Consider the following 17,457-nt stretch of genomic DNA (forward strand, 5'->3'; position numbering starts at 1 on the left):
TCACTACCGGGTGCACAGGGAATGTGCAGGTCTCCGTTCCTAACCTAGGTTCACTGCTGACAGGGAGGGAGGGCAGGCAGAGCTACAGCTCCGTCAGAGTCGTTCCCGCCTCCAAGTAGCCTACTTCTTGATGTCTTATGATCGACCTAAGTGGTTATGATCAGCTCAGCCCAAGGACACGGGACAGCGTTGGTGTTGATGCTCTCAGTTCCGTCAGAGAACAAATATGATCAAGATGGGAGCCCTTATTTAATCAGTTTTACTCAAATCTTCCAGCGGGGTTGCCTCGGTTCAGCACTTTTCTCCCACAGCTACGGCTGCGGCTTATCTGCTCAGGCTAGAGTTCCCTCCAGGCTGACAAACTTCGTGCCACACAAGCTCAATTTTCCATCCCCCTGCCCTCTGTGAGGCCCGCCCGGCCTGTTTAGTTACGCACTTACATCCCGATCAGGAGCTGGCTTGGAGGTGGTTCTGTAGGGCCTGAAGAAGGCATCTATGTCTGGCGTCCCAGCTCCTTGAGTTTGGAGTTCCAGTCAAGAGGGAGTTTGCTTACCAAGATATAATACCTGCTTCTCTTCAGTTCTTGGGTGGTAGTTGTTGGGAGTTCTTATCTCTTTCTTGATCTAGAGTAAGTCTGCGTGGAAGGTCCTGTGTAAGTTCACGTCTAGGGCATGGTCACAGTAGAGTGTCTTTTCTTACTCATGGTAAAACACTAAGGGGTAGGGAGGGCACTTTCCTAAAATGAGTGAGGCTTTAGGTTCAATTCGCAGTAATGCAAATATTTGCTGGGTCATCGTAGCTCATGTCTGTAATCCCTGTCTGGAACCAACCAAATTATCAACCCTAACTTATTTCCCATCTTTATCCTTTTAAATTATTATTTTTTGATCAGTAAAACAAACATGATACAAAATGTCAAGTATTTCCTTCCTCAACTATCTTCTCCACCCCCTGGAGACAAACACTGCTACCACGTTGTTCAATTGTGTGTGTGTTGCCTGAAACGGAACCTTGTGCCTTCCTTGGACATTCAAGGAAAGTGCTGTCAATGAGCTATATATGCAGCACCAATTTGGAAATTAAAAAACCAAAACCCAAACCCAAACAGAGCAACTTGACATTCTGATCCTCCTCCCTAGCACTGAGATTGAGGATGCCTGTAAGTCGAATGGGAAAAGCCCGTTCAGGGAGGCCTACGAAGAGAAGAGCAAGATTTCGGGAAGACTGCAGTATGAAAGGGTAGCAGTGTCAGAGGAATGTTCAGCGTGTACCTGAAGGCTGAGGAAGCTTAAGGAATGACAGGAGAACTAGACAAAGAAGCGACCCACTTTTACCATGTCCTCTGTTCACATCATGTATCATTTGGGCACCAGAGATCTTCTGCATGGTAATGGCTTCTTCATGTCTGTTTCCTAACAGGTTTTGGTAACTTGCCTCCAAAGCCAAGCCATAACGACCATTGCCATGACTGTCACGTGCATCCGTATGTACACAAAAGAGGCACTGGCTGTGCCAGGGGGCTACTGTCACCCTTTCCATTGCCACAGACCAGGCATAGTTTGGTCTGGATAGAGAACATCAGTTTGACTTTAAATCCTCAGGATAAACACTAACCTAATGAAAACTTGGCTTTTTTTTCTTTTCTCAAAGTACATTCATCTGAACATGGAGGCTTTTATTTCACCTTTTAAAGATTCATTTTTGTGTGCACAGATGTTTTGCCTGCATATGTATGTGCATCACACCCACACCTGGTATCCAGGAGGCCAGAAGAGTATTATCGGATGCTGGGAACTGGAATTAGTTGGTTGTGAGCCACCACGTGTATGCTCTGTAGGAACACATGCTTTTAACCTCTGGAACTCTACAGACCAGGCAGGGCTCAAACTCATAGAAATCCACCTGCCTCTGCCCCCCCCCCCAAGTGCCAGGAGTAAAGTTATGTGGCACCATGCCAGGCTCAGCCTTAAATCAACCCCACCCCAATCCACCCCCACCGCCTTGAGACAGGGTTTCTCTGTGTAGCCTTGGCTGTCCTGGACTCACTTTGTGGACCAGGCTGGTCCTGAACCCGGAGATCAGCCTGCCTCTGCCTCCCTGAGTGCCAGGATTAAAGGCATGCAACACCATGCTGGGCTTCAGCCTTAAGTTCTTAACCCCCTGCCTCCCCTCACAAATTCTGGACTTACAGGTTTGTCACCATATGCCTAACTGCTATGCCATTAGTAATATCCATCATAGAATGCTCAGGCTTTTGATCCTAGGCCTAGAGACAACCTTTTTGTTGGGTGGTAGTGGTGGTAATGGGCTACTAGGAACAGGCCTACTCACACCATTCCTGGTAGGAAGGGTAGGGCTAAAAGGCCTTTGTGTTGATATAACTTGCTCATGTTGGAGATCAAGTGTGTTCATCTCAGAAAAAGGGTGTCAAACTGGGGAGCCATTTTGCCAGGCAATGGTTTATATTAGATTGGGAAGGGCTTTTGAATTTATTAACTAACTCCAAAGCCAGGCCAGTCGTAGTTACCACACAAGTAATTAACTAGACTTCAGAGGGGCCCTGGTTCATTGGCAGAGGACTAAGTACTTCTCAGGCCCGCTGAGAATGGCCCAGAGCTGGGCATGATGGCACATGGGAGGTAGAGGCCATCCTGGGATATGTGAAGGTCTGTCCAACAGACAGCAAAAGTGAGCCGACACGGAGTGAGGACTGCGACAATCCAGTTGGCTACTAGAAGTCTATCAGGGTCAAGGCCAATCCAGATACAAGACTTCAGCCTGCCACAACCCCTGAGATCTACCACTTCTGCCCTAACACCTGCTCCATCTAGGAGAGCAAATGATGGGCTGCTAGGAATCAGACTAAGACATCCTTTTTTTCTGCCAGATGCCTACACTGTCAAGTATGGGTATTTTGCTGAGATCTTCACCAACTACCCCTAGGGCAGGTGATTTCTCCAATAAAAGGTAAAGCTACTGCCAGCACAGACCACATGGCTGCTCTCCATGAAGCTCTATGAACATGCAAAGGCTTCTGGGTACATAAGTGGTAAGGACACCTCCAATTTCTGCACAGCAACTAGACACAGACCACTTCACCACTAGCTTTCCCAGGGGTCAGAACAGGGCAGACCTGTGCCAGAGGGCACAGGGGTATTAACTGTTAACTGGGTCCGTAAATTTTCCCTTTCCCATTAGCCATCCCTGTCTGTCCCCCAAGGGTGTCTCTGTATAGCCCTGGCTGTCCTGGAACTTGCTTTGCAGACCTTAAACTCAAGAGACCAGTCTGCCTCTGCCTCCTGAATTGCTGGGATTAAAGGTATGTGCCACCACACAAGCAAGCCTATTAGCAGTGGTCTTTAAGCCTTTTGAAAACATAGCATCTCCCATGCCTCCAGGCCAGACACCTGTTATCCATTCTCTTGTTTATTCTGTTTTGTTGCCTCCGCCTCCCTACGTGAACCACCACCATCACCTGGACGTTCTTTATAGCAGTCTTGTTCAGAACCCAAACACTCCCCCACCTATGTGGCTGGCCCAATGTGGCTTCACAGAGATCCACTTGCCTCTCTGCCCTTTATGACAGAGATATGGGTTCCCAGGATTCAGACTAGCTCCCGCTCCCCCCCACCCCCGCCAGGACATCACAGGCAGCCTGCCAGAAGCCATGCCCCACCTCCCACTAGACTGAATTCAGGGTACTATGCGGAAATGACAGATCCGTCAGTTCAGATTTTGCCAGTTTTCATGAAAAAATGTTTTTGGAGGTCTTACCTATAGGCTGGTCTCAAACTTTCAATCTTCCTAAACTGTGATCACAGGCATGTATTACCATGTCCCCCCCCACCTTCATGATACTATAGATTACTTTCACTTTCTTCAAGGTTTGCCTTACATGAAATGCTGTTTATTTCTGTTCACATTCTGGTGGCCTGGATGGGTCAGCCTGCCTAGTTTGTTTGTGGCTGTGATTTACTTGTATGGAAGTTACATACATCTCAAAATTTTGATAAAAACGACCTGAGAAGGATCTGTAGTTTTGTACTACCACACAACCACTTTAAGGAGAAAAATAAAATAAAATAAAAAAAATAAAAAAATTGAAGCCAGAGGTGGTGGCACATGTCCTAAGAGGCAGGTGGTCATCCATTAGTGCAAGACCAGACTGGTTTGCACAGTGAGTTCCAGGCCAGCCCAGACTATAGAATGAGACTCTTATCTCAAAAATAAAATCACATCTATTTATGTGCATATATACGTGCTTACCAGTATGAATGTTAAGGCCAAAGGCCAACTTTTGGGAGTCAGCTCTCTTTTCCTATGGGGGTGGCCCAGGGACTGAACTAGGGTCATCAGGCTTGATTACAAGATCAAGCTGCATCTAAACTCTATCTGACAAGCTTTCTGGCTCACAAAGACAATTTCTCTTTGGAGGTGCCAGGATGTTAGGTTACCCTCCTTCTGGAGAACGTCCATTCATCTTTCTTTGACTGAAGGGAAAGGCATCCAAGTTTATATTCAATACTGAAACATAAGCCCCGAGCCATGGAATTTTAACTGCTAACCAAGACCAGGGTGAGACGGAGTATTTTGGTTCTTTACAGGACACAGTATGAAATGAATGATGAATGCAGAGAATGGGATTAGAATTCATAAATGATATTTCATTTATTCAATGAAAAAGAGGGAAATTAAGCCACTTTCATTCATTTTCTTCCAAACTCTTAAAACTCCCCTCATTAAAAACCAAAAGAAAGAAAAAACCCACACTGAGAAACACATTTGTACAAAAAAAAAAAAAACAACAAACAACAACAACAACAAAAAACCCAACCACACAGTATCCCACCCCACCCCTCACAAAATTGGATGGGTGTTATTACAGGAATGATAACCGACTGACAAGACACAGGAAAAGCTGTGTTGAACTCAGGTTCTGTAGATTACCAGTGTTGTAAAAATATCTCCACTTGCATCTTTCAAACTGGAAAGTGATCATGTCACAGACCTGAAGTTACAAAGGACCACAGTATGAACCTTCTCCTAGGACTCCAGGGGAAAGATGTATTTGGAGTGAATTTCCTTTGGGAGAGAATGGAGGGAAGGAGGGAAACCCTGGCCACTGTCAAAAGGCACTGGGGTCTTACTGGAGGCCAAAGTAAAGTAACCGCCCCAGGACCGAGCACATTTCCATTTCCACTCCAGGGTTTCCTTATCTCTAGTACCCCAGGACTCTGGGGGTGACCAGGGCACCTGGAGGCAAACCCCAGGGTCCGAAAGGCAAATCTCAACCATGAATTTTTTTGTTCTGACGTCTAAGGTGTTAGTGACAGCTCCCTACACCCTCTCATATGTAAAGCTTTGATAGTCACATACAAAACAGACCCATAAAGTGTTCTCCCTTGCGTTCTCAATAATTAAACTGACACGGTGACGTTTGCTACTGATGGAAGGAGAGAAGGGAGGGAAGAACTAGCTGACGAAACCAAGACCCATCAAATTACTTATCAGCAGGGGTAGACACAGGCTCGAATTAAGGCATTGTTGTGGCTCTTCCTCTGGAATGGTACCCTACCCTCCCAGTGTGAGTACCCCAAACCTTAAAGCATAAAGCTTTGCAGCCAAGTGAAGTCTGTGTGCCTTCAGCACAGTCTCCACAACCCTGTGAGAAATGGAACGTGAAGTCTCAGAAGAAGAAGGTACATGAGGCTGCTGATGGTGCCTCACTTCTACTCCCATTCCGAACCTCAGTACCGCTTCAGAAATCCCATTCACCCTGGCTTCAAGCGAGAGGTAGTTTAGGGACCTGTACCCCCCCACCCTAACCAAGTTTTACGAGATAAAATAGTTAACCACTTACCCTTTTTAGTTTTTATTCTTCCTTCCTTTCTTATAGAAGGAAGGCTTAAAAAACAAAGTTCGGGTAGATTTGGGGTAGTGAGGGTAGAGGATGGTGTGAGTGTGAGGGGTTGGATGGGACTCCTAATGATATGCTGGTAGGGCCCTAGGCCCTTTAACTTTCCTGGTTAGTCTGTAAAAACCCAGGGAACCCCCCCATATCTCAACCTTTAAAGTTCACACTGCCCTTAGGAAAACAACTCACCTAGTTCTAACACTGCAAAACTTCTGCACAGAAAGTCAGAATGGAGGGAGGAAAAAGAGCGGGCTTATCCTAACGTTTGTGCTCTCTGCCACCACATACGAGGCACAGTGGTGTGCTCCTCGAGGCAGAGCGGAGCCCTGAATTCACGGTCCTTGACAGGATATAAAACAGGGCACCTCTTCCTTCCCCAGCTCTTCTCATTTTGGTGCATTTGTATGTGGCAAGTCCCGGGAACTTTACCAGAAGCACCCCGCTTAGGTTAGGTAAGCAGAAATAAGGTCACTTATAATCCTTAAGGTGTGTCCTGCGGCTATCTCCTTCTGTCCATCACCATTTTTTTGGTTTCTATTAACTTAGGATGCTTTCCTTGAAAACAACCATAATAGGGGAAAAAAGGATAATAATTATAGAGGATTATCCACTGAAGCATAAGACAAAGCAACAAAGCAAAGACAGAGAGAGAGAGAGAGAGAGAGAGAGAGAGAGAGAGAGAGAGAGAGGAGAGAGAGAGAATACTAATGTCAACAGGACCTGCAGACCAACTGCCAACACCTGCCACCCTGGACAGGGGAGACACAGGTTACTTTTCAAATGACTGGGGCACACTAGTCACCACACAGGCTTCCCATCGAGTATCAGCTAAGGACCTGACACAAGAGATATCAGGGAGCAGAGAGATATGGAACGTGTGCTTGGGGCTATGAGAAAAAAAAAAAAAAAAATCCTGAAAGAAAACCAAGGAAGCCGAAACACAAGTCTTGCCATCCCCATTCGGCTTGTGGTGGGTGTGGAGGCTCCCTGTATCTTCCAGGCTAGGGAGTGGCCGAGGCTGGTGGGCCTGGAGCAGGAGGTGGAGGGACCCCATCTGCAGGTGGAGGCGGCTGCTGCTGCTGTGGTGGAGGAGGATCTGCAAACACATTCAAGGTAACTCGTCATTGCTGGAAACACAGGGAGGCTTGGGAAAGTCCATTCAATGAAACGTTACAAGAAGGACTCTTTTGGGGACTGTAGGGTAAGGGAGAGAGACAAGATTTTGCTATGTATATCCTCGGCTGATCTGTAACTTGTTGTGTAGACCAGTCTGGCCTCAAGTGCAGAGATTTGCCTGCCTCAGCCACAGTGCTGGGATTAAAGACCCACACCACCAGGTACGTAACTTTCTTTGCAGCAGGCGAGCAATGTGGACTCAGAGGCTTGCTACCTGAGGTCAAGAGCATAGACGCCAACCTGCTGCTGCTCACATTGCTTACCCCAATCTAAGAGATGGAAGAGGGAGGTGCTGGAATTCATCCCACCCTTCTCCAAGGACCACTCCCTTTAAGAATCACTCCAGACTTTTTTTTTTAGAACTTAATTGTATTTCCATTTTATTGTATTCTAATTGTTTTCTCTACTAATTGTGTTTTTTTTCAATTAGATAATCAGAAACTTCATGGGCTAGTTCTGTATCTTTATCTTTATTCCATGGTGTCTAGCCTAGCTGGGCACAGGAGAGATTATCAATAACTTCTTGCTGATTAACTGTTCCCACCAGGGCCACAGAACTTCACTGAGGCAGCTGCTGACAAGCTGGACAGTCCTGGGAGGCCTTACAGCTCCTCAACCGCCATCCTCGGGATTTCTGGCCCAAAGTAGGCCAGGTCCTGAAGGGAACAATTAGTGTGAGTGTCTGGGGTTCTTTTCTATTTCAACGCAAGCCGCTTTAGAGTACAAAGGAATCCTAGAGATCATTTAATCCAAGACTTTAAAACCTCTACATCTTGCCAGAAATGAAAACATATCAAGCAAATAATTAAAGCATGGCTATACTAATCAGGCATTCACCCGTCCATACTCCCAAGAGATTTCTAGCAAACCTCTACAGACTTTTGAAACATTCGGAATCCAATCATCTCATCCCTTTGTGATCTTTGAGTAGAAGAGGGCAGAAAGCTTTTCATGCAGTGTGGCCTGTCCTGTCATAAGCTCAGATTTCCCGAAGACCCTGTTTATACAAGGTGACACATTCCACATTTTCAAACTCTTCCTCCCAGGACCCTTTAGGATGGAATCCTAATGTTAAAACCAAGGAGACAAATGATAAAGTCCAAATAAAACTATCTCTGTTCAGCAGAGATGGCAAATTGGGCCAGCTCTCTTGAAGGCCAATTCTTTCTTGCCTGTGAGGTGACTTGACAAGCATTTTCTTCCACTCTATTACAGTATCTGACCAGGAGCTCAAGGGAAGTAATTTTTCATATGGAACAGATTCTAAACTCAGTTAAAGCAAGACTTTCTTGTGTGTATCTACTTTGTCTTAACCCCTTGGATCGACAGATCAGGTATGCATGCCTCTGCATGAAACCAGCTTCCCTGTAAGGAAGTCTCCTAGAGTATTACAGTGTACTCCAAGTATTCTGTAGCTCCCTGTTGTAACTTATTTCTCTGTGTGTGCATAGAGAATGCACACACATGTGCATATGCATCCACACATATGGGTGCACAGCTGTGCGCTGAAGTCAGAAGACAACATGTGGGAATCAGATCTCGCCTCCACTATGCAGATCCCAAGAAATCAAACTCATGTTGTCAGGTCTAGTTACAAGTGCGTATACCTGCTGGGACATTTCATCAGTCCTAGCCTGCAACTTTTACTAAATTCCATCAAACTCTAGGACTCAGCCCATTATAACAGGAAGTCATAGAAGCAGTTGCTTAGGGACATTGGTTTCATCTATAGTCAAAAAGCAGAGAGAGATGAACACTCCTACCAAGGTTTGCATTTATTTTCCTAATTAAAGTTCACACAGGCCAAGGATTCTCTTTTTTTCTCCCCCAAAAGAGGTATTCTCTGCATAGCCTAGGCTATCCCGGAACTCGCTCTATAGAACAGGCTGCTTTGAACTCAAGAGATCTGTCTGCCTCTGCATCCCAAGTACAGGTGGGTAAGCCACCACTGTCTAGGAGGCCAAAGTTTATATTATTTAACTCTGTTTTGTGAATAGGAGCTAATCTCTAATAGGACCACATATATTGATTCTTAAGGAATCAATGACTACGGCAGGATCCTTCTCACTGAGCACGTCTATCTGGTTGGAGGCAGATCATAGACTCTGACGCAACCCTATGGAGGCCAAAGCTTGGGCTGGGGCAGGGAGAAGGCTTACGGGAGAAATGACCTGGGCTCTGAGCGTGAGTTCAGAGGGATGCTACTGTACCTCTCTCGCTTCTCTCCACCTCGTATTGTTTCTTTGCAGCTCCTGAAACCCCTCACCTCAGCGTATGAAGGGATTACCAAGAATAGCTATAAGCACTTACTCCTGTCTCTAAACCAATTTTTTTCTTCCTTAGAAAAAAAAAAAAAAAAAAAAAAGAGGAGGGTTGTATTATGTAGCCTCGGGTGGCCTGGAGCCTCGCAGATCAGGACGGCCTCACACCTGCCTCTGTTAGCAAGTACTGGGATTAAGAGAGCACATCACTATGTCTGGTCCAGTTTCTTTCTTTCTTTTTTCTCTTCTCCCCTTACTCAACACTTTTAACCTTGCAATTCTTGTAGGGGAAGTAATAGCCAGGAGCTATGCATGTTAGCTGAGATTCAAATTAGTCAAGTTTAACCATGAGTGACAGAGAAGTGGCTCACCCACAGACCTCAGTACTGAGTATACAACTTAAGTTTCACACCAAAAAGTCATCTTCCACAACTCATTGCTGCAGGCTAGATTGTCTACGGGCTTGCTACATCTCATGAAGAAAACAAAGCCTCTCTTCCTTATTTGTAGCCCCCAAAGCAGGATGTTGGGGTAACGTCTTCCCACTGTGCTACTTACACATGCCGTTTGGTGCTGTGAGGGGTACCCGGGGTCCTAAGATGTTTCCGGGCATTGGAGGCATGCCAGGAGGGGCAGGGGCACTCCCAGTAGGGTGGATGTTGGCTGCCACTGCAGGAATCATGCGGCCTGGCATGGGCTGCCCAGGTATCATGGAGCCAGGGCCTGGTATCTGACCTGTGGAAGGAGATTTAAAGTATTGTAAGTAAATATGCACAGGGAGGAAAAAGAACCAACTCAATGTCCACAAGTGTATGGAAGGGCACATACATGCCATGATCTGAATAAGGAGGTTAGAGGCCAACTTTTAGGCATAAGCTGGGTGTGTGGGCTCTAACGACTGAACTTAGACAGTCACGCCTGAGGGGCAAGCACCCTTACTATCTCACTGGCCCGATGACCAGTTGTTTGGTTTTGTTTTTCGAGACAGGTTTTCTCTGTGTAGTCTTGGCTGTCCTGGACTCATTTTGTAGATCAGACTGGTTTCGAACTCACAGAGATCCATCTACCTCTGCCTCCCCAGTGCTGGGATTAAAAGCGAGCACCACCATGGCCAGCTCTGATAATCAGCTTTATATTCATTTCTTTGTGGAACACTTAATTGAGGGAAGTTCACCGACTTCTCAACTTTAGTACAGGAAAAGTAGTAGCTGTTAACAAGGAATTAGGGCTGAGGTGACAGCTCATCTGACATGAACTCAACTGGTAATAATGCTTTTCTCTTGTGAAAAGAGGTTCTGAGCTCAATTCCCAGCATCACATAGAATGTTGTGGTATATGCCTATAACCCCAGGATCTGGGAAGTAGAAACAAGATTTCAAAGTCATCTGTTGATTAGAAAGAGGGGGTATGAAGCCAGCCTAAAATATATAAGCCGGGCTCAAGAAGCAAGCAAGCAGCGATAACGAAAGAGCAATTACAAAGACAGTGAGACAGTTTCACCCAAAGAAAACATTCACTCTGCTTACCCTGAATGAGCAGTGGCACATCACATGACATCATATCCTATCCCATGGCAAGCACAGACCACAGAGAACAGAGAGGGCTTTTAGGGGAATTGGTATACAGAAAGCTCCACTGTCAAAACTTCCTAATCTGAATTCCAAAGTTCTATCTCTCCCTGACAGGGAGGAATCCCTAGGTAATCCAGGAAGCACTGGCCTGGCAGAATCATAGGTGAGGTTGTGCTGAGGTGGGAGAACAGGATGAATGGGATAGACAAACAATTTTATCTCTTCCCAGTGTTTTAAAATTAATGATGGGAAACAGACCAAGTAATATCTCTTATTTACTCACATACTGAGACATTAGACTTCTAACATCCATCTTCATCCTGCCCCATCTACCATTTATGGCTAGGACAGAGCATTATAAAAGTGATAGTAGTCTGTGAGCCTCATCTTCACAGAGAGGACAGAGCTACCATGAGGTAAGGGAGAACCAAGCAAAGAGGAACATTCCAGATGTATGCTCAATGGAATGACACATGACACAACCGTCTAGGATCACATCACACAGTTTAGTTTCACAGCCGCCTTCTACAGTACAGTCTGCTGAATCCACAGGCTCCGGTGACACACCAGTCAAGAGCCAAGAGACAACACCACCCAACAGGACAAGTACAGAAAAGTAGCCTGGAAACTCAGTGGCCATGATCTCCGTTCTACTTCAGTCTATTCTGTATATGAGCTCCAAGGCAAGTTACTTGATTTAAGACTACTGAATAAACCCAAACAGCTGTCCTCCTTCATTGCATGGCCTTCGTTTTGATCAGCGCACTGTTTTATTCTTTCAGTAGTGCCTCATTCTGTCATTGGTTCCTCTACCATGATTTTGAGAGGCAGTGTGGTGCGTCAGTAAACTTGATACAAACTTGAGTCCTTGAAAAAGAGAGATCCTCAATTCCGGAGGTGCCTCCATCACACTGGCCTGTGGCACTTGTGTGGAGTATTCTCTTGACTAATGTGAGAGGGCCCACCACACTATGGATGATGCCAACCCTGAGCAGGTGTCTTGGCTTGGATAAGAATGCAGTCTGAGAAGCAATGGGAGAGCAGGACAGAAAACAGTGCTCCTCTGTGGTTCTTGACTTGCTCTAGTTCCTGCCCTGACTTGCCTCAGCAGGGGATTGTGACTATGAAGGGCAAGCCTTTCTCTTCAAATTGCTTCTGGTCACGGTGTTTTATTACAATTACAGAAAGAAATCTAGGACCAAGAGCCAATATTATTATCTTATAGGGAGTAAAATGAAGCTCAGAAAAGTCCCAAAACAACTTTTATTTTTATATAGTGTCTTGATAAATAGTCCAGGCTGGCCTAGAGCTCACTATGTATTTCAGGCTAGTCTTAAACATGTGATGATTCTCCTGTCTCAGCCACATAAATGATGGAATTATAGCTATGTGCCACCATGCATGGCTCCAAAGCTTTCTTTATGGCCAAAGCAGTGGAAATCATAAAATAGATTCAAGTCTTCTAACTCAAGGTCCACTTCTCTTCTCACTGAATACTCCGTCAAAATAAAACAGTTTGTGTGAGTTTTCACTGTATCACACCTATAAGATTTCTACTTATAGCTGGCCACCCCTTTAATCCCAGCCCTCGGGGAGGCAGAAGCACGCAGATCTTGGCGAGTTTGAGGCCAGCCTGGTCTAACAAGTGAGTTCAGGACATCTAGGGTTGTTCAACAGAGATCTCCCCAGCTCTGCCTCTCAACCTTCACCCTGAGTGCTACAAGTAAAGGCAAGAAGGAAGCACACCTGCTTCCAATATTAAAAAAACAAAACAAACAAACAAACAAAAACCACAAAAAAACTGATTTAAGCACTTTTTACAAGCTGAACAACAATAACCCCTAATTTTGAAATAAAAATGTTTGAGTACTTGTAAAGTCTATAATAATAATAATAGGTTTATTTTCATCTTATATGCATTGATATTTTGCCTGTGTATATGCATGTGTAAAGATTCCAGACTTCCTGGAACAGCTGTGACCTCCAGGTGGGTGCTGGGAATTAAACCTGGGTCCTCTGGAAGAACAGTTAGTGCTCTTAACCACTAAGCCATCTCTCCAGCCTCTTGAAATGTCTTAAAAGTCACATCTGAAGAACTTAAAACAAAACAAAACAACAGAATAAATTTTTTTTAGGACTTCTTTCTTCATTTATTTATTATACACACAATGTTCTGTCTGCATGTACACCTGCAGGCCAGAAGAGGGCAGCAAATCTCATTACAGATGGTTTTGAGCCTCCATGTGGATGCTGGGAATTGAATTCAAGACCTCTGGAAGAGCAGCCAGTGCTCTGAACCTCTGAGCCATCCCTCTAGGGATCAAGTGTTAGGTTGATATTCCCCCTGAAGTAGCTTTAGGGAGCACAGCTCTGACTGTGGACTGAGATTACCTGAGAAGCTCAAATCCAATAAAAGGGATCTGAGAAAGAGTATAGGAAGACAGGTAGGACAGAGAGAAACATGGATGGCTGCAAGCAGGAGAATGCCACGTGACCAGAAGGTAGAAGGAACAGAAGCACATTTCCCTCAGAATGAGGCATGGCTGGGTACAAGAGACCTAATCTTTGGGCTGAGAGAATAAATTTCTACTTTTTGGTGACAGTCTCATGCGCAATCCATGCTAGCCCCACATTCTCTCTGTAGCTAATGATGACCTTAAACTGATACTCCTGCCTCTTCTTTTTGAGTGCTGAGATTAAGTGTGGTTTTACAATTTTTTAAAAATAAATACAGAGCTGGGGCTTACACGGAGTCTTCAGGCATGTTCAGCAAGCCCTCTGCTAACTGAGCTGCATCTCTAGACCAATTTTCTATGGTTTCAAGCCATACCAAATAAGTGATAAACTTGATAAAGCATGGGAACGGGGGAGCTGGATCTGAGGATGCAGTATACCTGGCTCCAGACACAGTCCTTGTGACCACTGTGAACTGTGAACAAAGGTCCTGCCAACTTTCAGTCCGTGTTGAGAATCAGTAACACAAGCCCTCCACCAACGGGTTAATGATTTGCCCCAGCCAGCTTTCAGAACCAGCAATATGGAGAAGAGCCATGTTCCACCAGAGAAAAAGCCAGTCAACAAACCATCTGATAGGCACCACAAGGAGATGTTTGTCCCTCACATACTACGATGAACCCTTGAGTGCTTACTCTAAGGCCAAGTAGTACTTTTTCTGTATTTATCTGCTCAGTGTCAGTGGCCCATGTCCCTATTTCCCATATCTCTTTGGTAGTAAGCTGGGACGAGGCAGTTTTGTGGTTTCTTAACTCTACAAGACCAACAGCTAAAACAAACACAAGCGAGCAAACCCTTTCCTTCACTTATTATCAAATCTGAAGCCTGACGGAAAAAAAAAATCTCCTTTTGTCATAGACAGGATTATAAAGCCATTCTCATTGGAAAAGGTGGCAGCAAAAACGAAAGGTTAGTGTAAACCAATTACTTCTGCTTCTGAGATTCAACTAGCCTGGCTGGCCAGCAAGCCCTAGGGATCCTGGCCTGCACCTGCCCAGCCCTGGAGCTACAAGTCTATGGTGCCAGACCAGGCTGTTATGTAAGTACTAGAATTAAACCAAGGTCCGCACACTTTCACCAGCAGGCATTTACCAACTGTGCCATTCCCACAGCTCCAGAAAAGGTGATTGAGAAGTATCAAATCTGAAATAGAAATTAAGGACTGGAATGAAGACAAAATTCAATGTCTTATCCATCTGAAATCTAAAGACCCCTCCCCCCCTTTTTGGTTGGAAGTGATAAGTGACACAATTATTACCACTTAAAGAAAAAAAGAAAGGTCTCAAGATAATTGTAAGCTAATTCTTACAAGCTTAAGGTACAGCTTAAATAACACTAAAATACCAAGGAGACACTACTAAACAAAAATGAAAGTGTCCATTAAAAGACACACACACACACACACACACACACACACACCGGCATTTCAATTCTGAGGTGGGGGAAGGAGGAACGAGAGGTGAGAGGAAGGGGAGTAAAGGGAGGAGAGACAGTGAGCAAGCTTAAAAACAGCAGTGGCAAAGCATAGGATGGTGGGAGTCTGACCTACATACAAGCGTTTTTTAAACAGCAGGCATCGGAAGCCTGGGAAATGAAAAGGTTTTGCTAAAATTAGGTTCAGCTTGTAGAAAAACCTTCATACTCTCATGTTTATTAGATCTTTTACTAAAGCCTTACACCTATCATGTCTAATGGGATATAAACTAAGGATTTTATTTTTTATTCATTGGAAGAATAAGGTGAGAAAAGAGAGCTAGGAGAGGGAACCTGTGAGCATCTAGTCTTAATCACGTGTCATCCATCCATTTCTAACTCTGCACAGACATCCTTTGGCTGAGGCCCCAGGAGAACGGAAATAATACAATTGGGGCCAAGTGAGGGGAAGCCCGGGATCCTCACAGGCTTCTTCCTCACAGCAGCTTCTTGAGGGTGCCCATCACAGATGCTCTTTGTTACAGACTGAGCCTCACTGTTCTCTTTGCGCAGGCAACCTGCTACTCCAGAAAGTGGCATGGCAGCCTTGTTATCAGATGGTATAAGCAGGACTAGAGATATCACAGACTACAAAAGGAGGCTGATGTGATGAACCGTTTTGTTTCCCTCTTCATTGAAGGGCTGGGTCCACAGTACTATGTATGTAGGAAGCCACAAATATTCATTATCCCTTCTCCATACTGGCTTTAACTGAGGGGCAGGGGCTGCGTTCAGAGAGATGGTACAGCAGTTAAGAGCACTAGAGGACCCGAATTCAGTTCTCAATACTCATACTGGCTTATACCCAATCACCTGCAGCTCCAGAAGATAAAACCTTCACTTTTGCTCTGTGAGCAACCCTCCAACACTTGTAAGGTGCAAGCATGGGTGCACAGGATCGAGGGGAAAAAGACAAGAGCCAGGAAGACCACGGACTAGAGGCTACATAGTGAGACCTTTTTCTTTTTTTTTTTAGACATGGTTTCCTCGTATAGCCTGGCTGTCCTGGATTGGCTTTGTGACTGGCCTCAAACTCAGAGATCTGCCCGCCTCTGCTGGGATTACAGGCATGCGCCACCACACCCGGTACCACCTTAGTTTTTATTTCAAGAAAATGAAGCACAATAAGCCAGTGTCTAGGGGCTCCGCTGAGAAAAATGTCCTACTGTGTTACCCAAGTAACATTTTATAGAAACTATGTTCTCACCACACCACACTGATAACTTTCTCTTTTGGTGGTGCTGAAGATGCATCACAGGGCTTTGGGCATGATAGGCACATACAGAGCCCACATGTAGTGGTCACTGCACAGGGCAGTACCCCCTGTGGTTCTCCACATATTTGTGGGTACCAAAGTCAAGCATAGTCAGGCAATACCAACAAATGGCTCACTCAAGACTTGGAAGGCCAGTGAGATGGCTCAGTAGGGGAAGGGGCTTGTGGAGCCTGACATCTAAGTCGCATACTTGAAATCCACTTGGTGCAGAGAAAACTATTTTCCACATGTTCCCTGACTTCCATATATCTGAGAAAAAAAAAAAAATACATGCACACCCCCCAGACACATAAAATACTAATTTTTTACATTTTATGTTTATTGTTATTTTGCCTGCACGGATGTCTGTCTGAAGGTGTCAGAAGCCCTGGATCTGGTGTTACAGACAGGTGTGAGCTGCTATGTGGATATTGGGAATTGAACCTGGGTCCTCTGGAAGAGCAGACAGCCTTTTAACCATTAAGCCATTTTCCCAGCCCCAGCAGCTAGGTTTTTAGCTGAGAAACTGTTAGGTACCATTTTAGAGTTTAAGAGGAAAAGATGAGACGCAGTGCTGTCTGTCTTAACAAATTCAGCAAAACGTAAGACAAGGTAAAAATAGATGTGCCAACCGCACAGCAGAAACACTCTGTGGGGAGATGGCCCAATGTTCCAGAGAGCACACTGTTCTCCAGAGAACTCGAGCACAGTCCTAGCACCCATGCTTGGCGGCTCATAACTGGCTCTATAACTCTAGCTTCAGGGATCCAAAGCCCCTGGCTCTAGCCTCCAGGGGCACCTGCACAGACACAGAAACATGTACATAATAAAATATAATAAAAATAGGGGCTGGAGAGATGACTTAGTGGCTAAAGAGAAATGGCTGCCTTTACAGGGGACCCGTGTTTACTTCCCAGCACGCACATGGCAGTTTGCAACTTCCGTTCCAGGAGAGGCACCGTCCTCTTCCAGCTTCTGTGGGCCTAAGGCACACAACGTGGTGCACAGACATATATGCAGACAAAACCCCCCACATAAATAAAAGCAATATAAACAAACAGAATCAAACTAAATACTATGCTACTACACATGATTGCCTGGCCTTTTTATTTGGGACACATACAAACACACACACACTCTCTCTTACAAACCCCCCCCCAACCCCAGAGGTAAGAGCTAACAAAGCAAAAGAGAAGCATACAGATAGGACTCCCTGTACTCGGATGAACTGAAACAAGATTGCATATGCAATCTGTACAGAGATGCAGTTCATATAGTAGACATCAGCTACTC

The 17,457-nt window shown here is 45.2% G+C and overlaps 1 protein-coding gene across 4 annotated transcripts in view; it reads right to left on the bottom strand.

Annotated features, from left to right (window-relative positions):
• Positions 1-4,643: 4,643 nt before the first annotated feature.
• The window catches only part of Smarcc1 (SWI/SNF related, matrix associated, actin dependent regulator of chromatin subfamily c member 1), a 107,353-nt gene continuing 94,539 nt past the window's right edge, over positions 4,644-17,457 (bottom strand). For 3 of the 4 annotated variants that reach the window (XM_060385227.1, XM_060385226.1, XM_060385225.1), the window contains 2 exons: positions 9,910-10,086; positions 4,644-7,010 (listed from right to left, as the gene is read on the bottom strand). In XM_060385227.1, coding sequence (XP_060241210.1) covers positions 6,916-7,010; positions 9,910-10,086 — 272 coding nt within the window. In that variant the 3' untranslated portion in view covers positions 4,644-6,915. Of the gene's footprint in view, positions 7,011-7,039; positions 7,747-9,909; positions 10,087-17,457 lie in introns of those variants that run through there. The other variant, XM_060385228.1, reaches the window with a different exon arrangement.

The sequence above is a fragment of the Meriones unguiculatus genome, chromosome 6 (genome assembly GCF_030254825.1).
Source record: "Meriones unguiculatus strain TT.TT164.6M chromosome 6, Bangor_MerUng_6.1, whole genome shotgun sequence".
Classification (NCBI taxonomy): Eukaryota; Metazoa; Chordata; class Mammalia; order Rodentia; family Muridae; genus Meriones; species Meriones unguiculatus.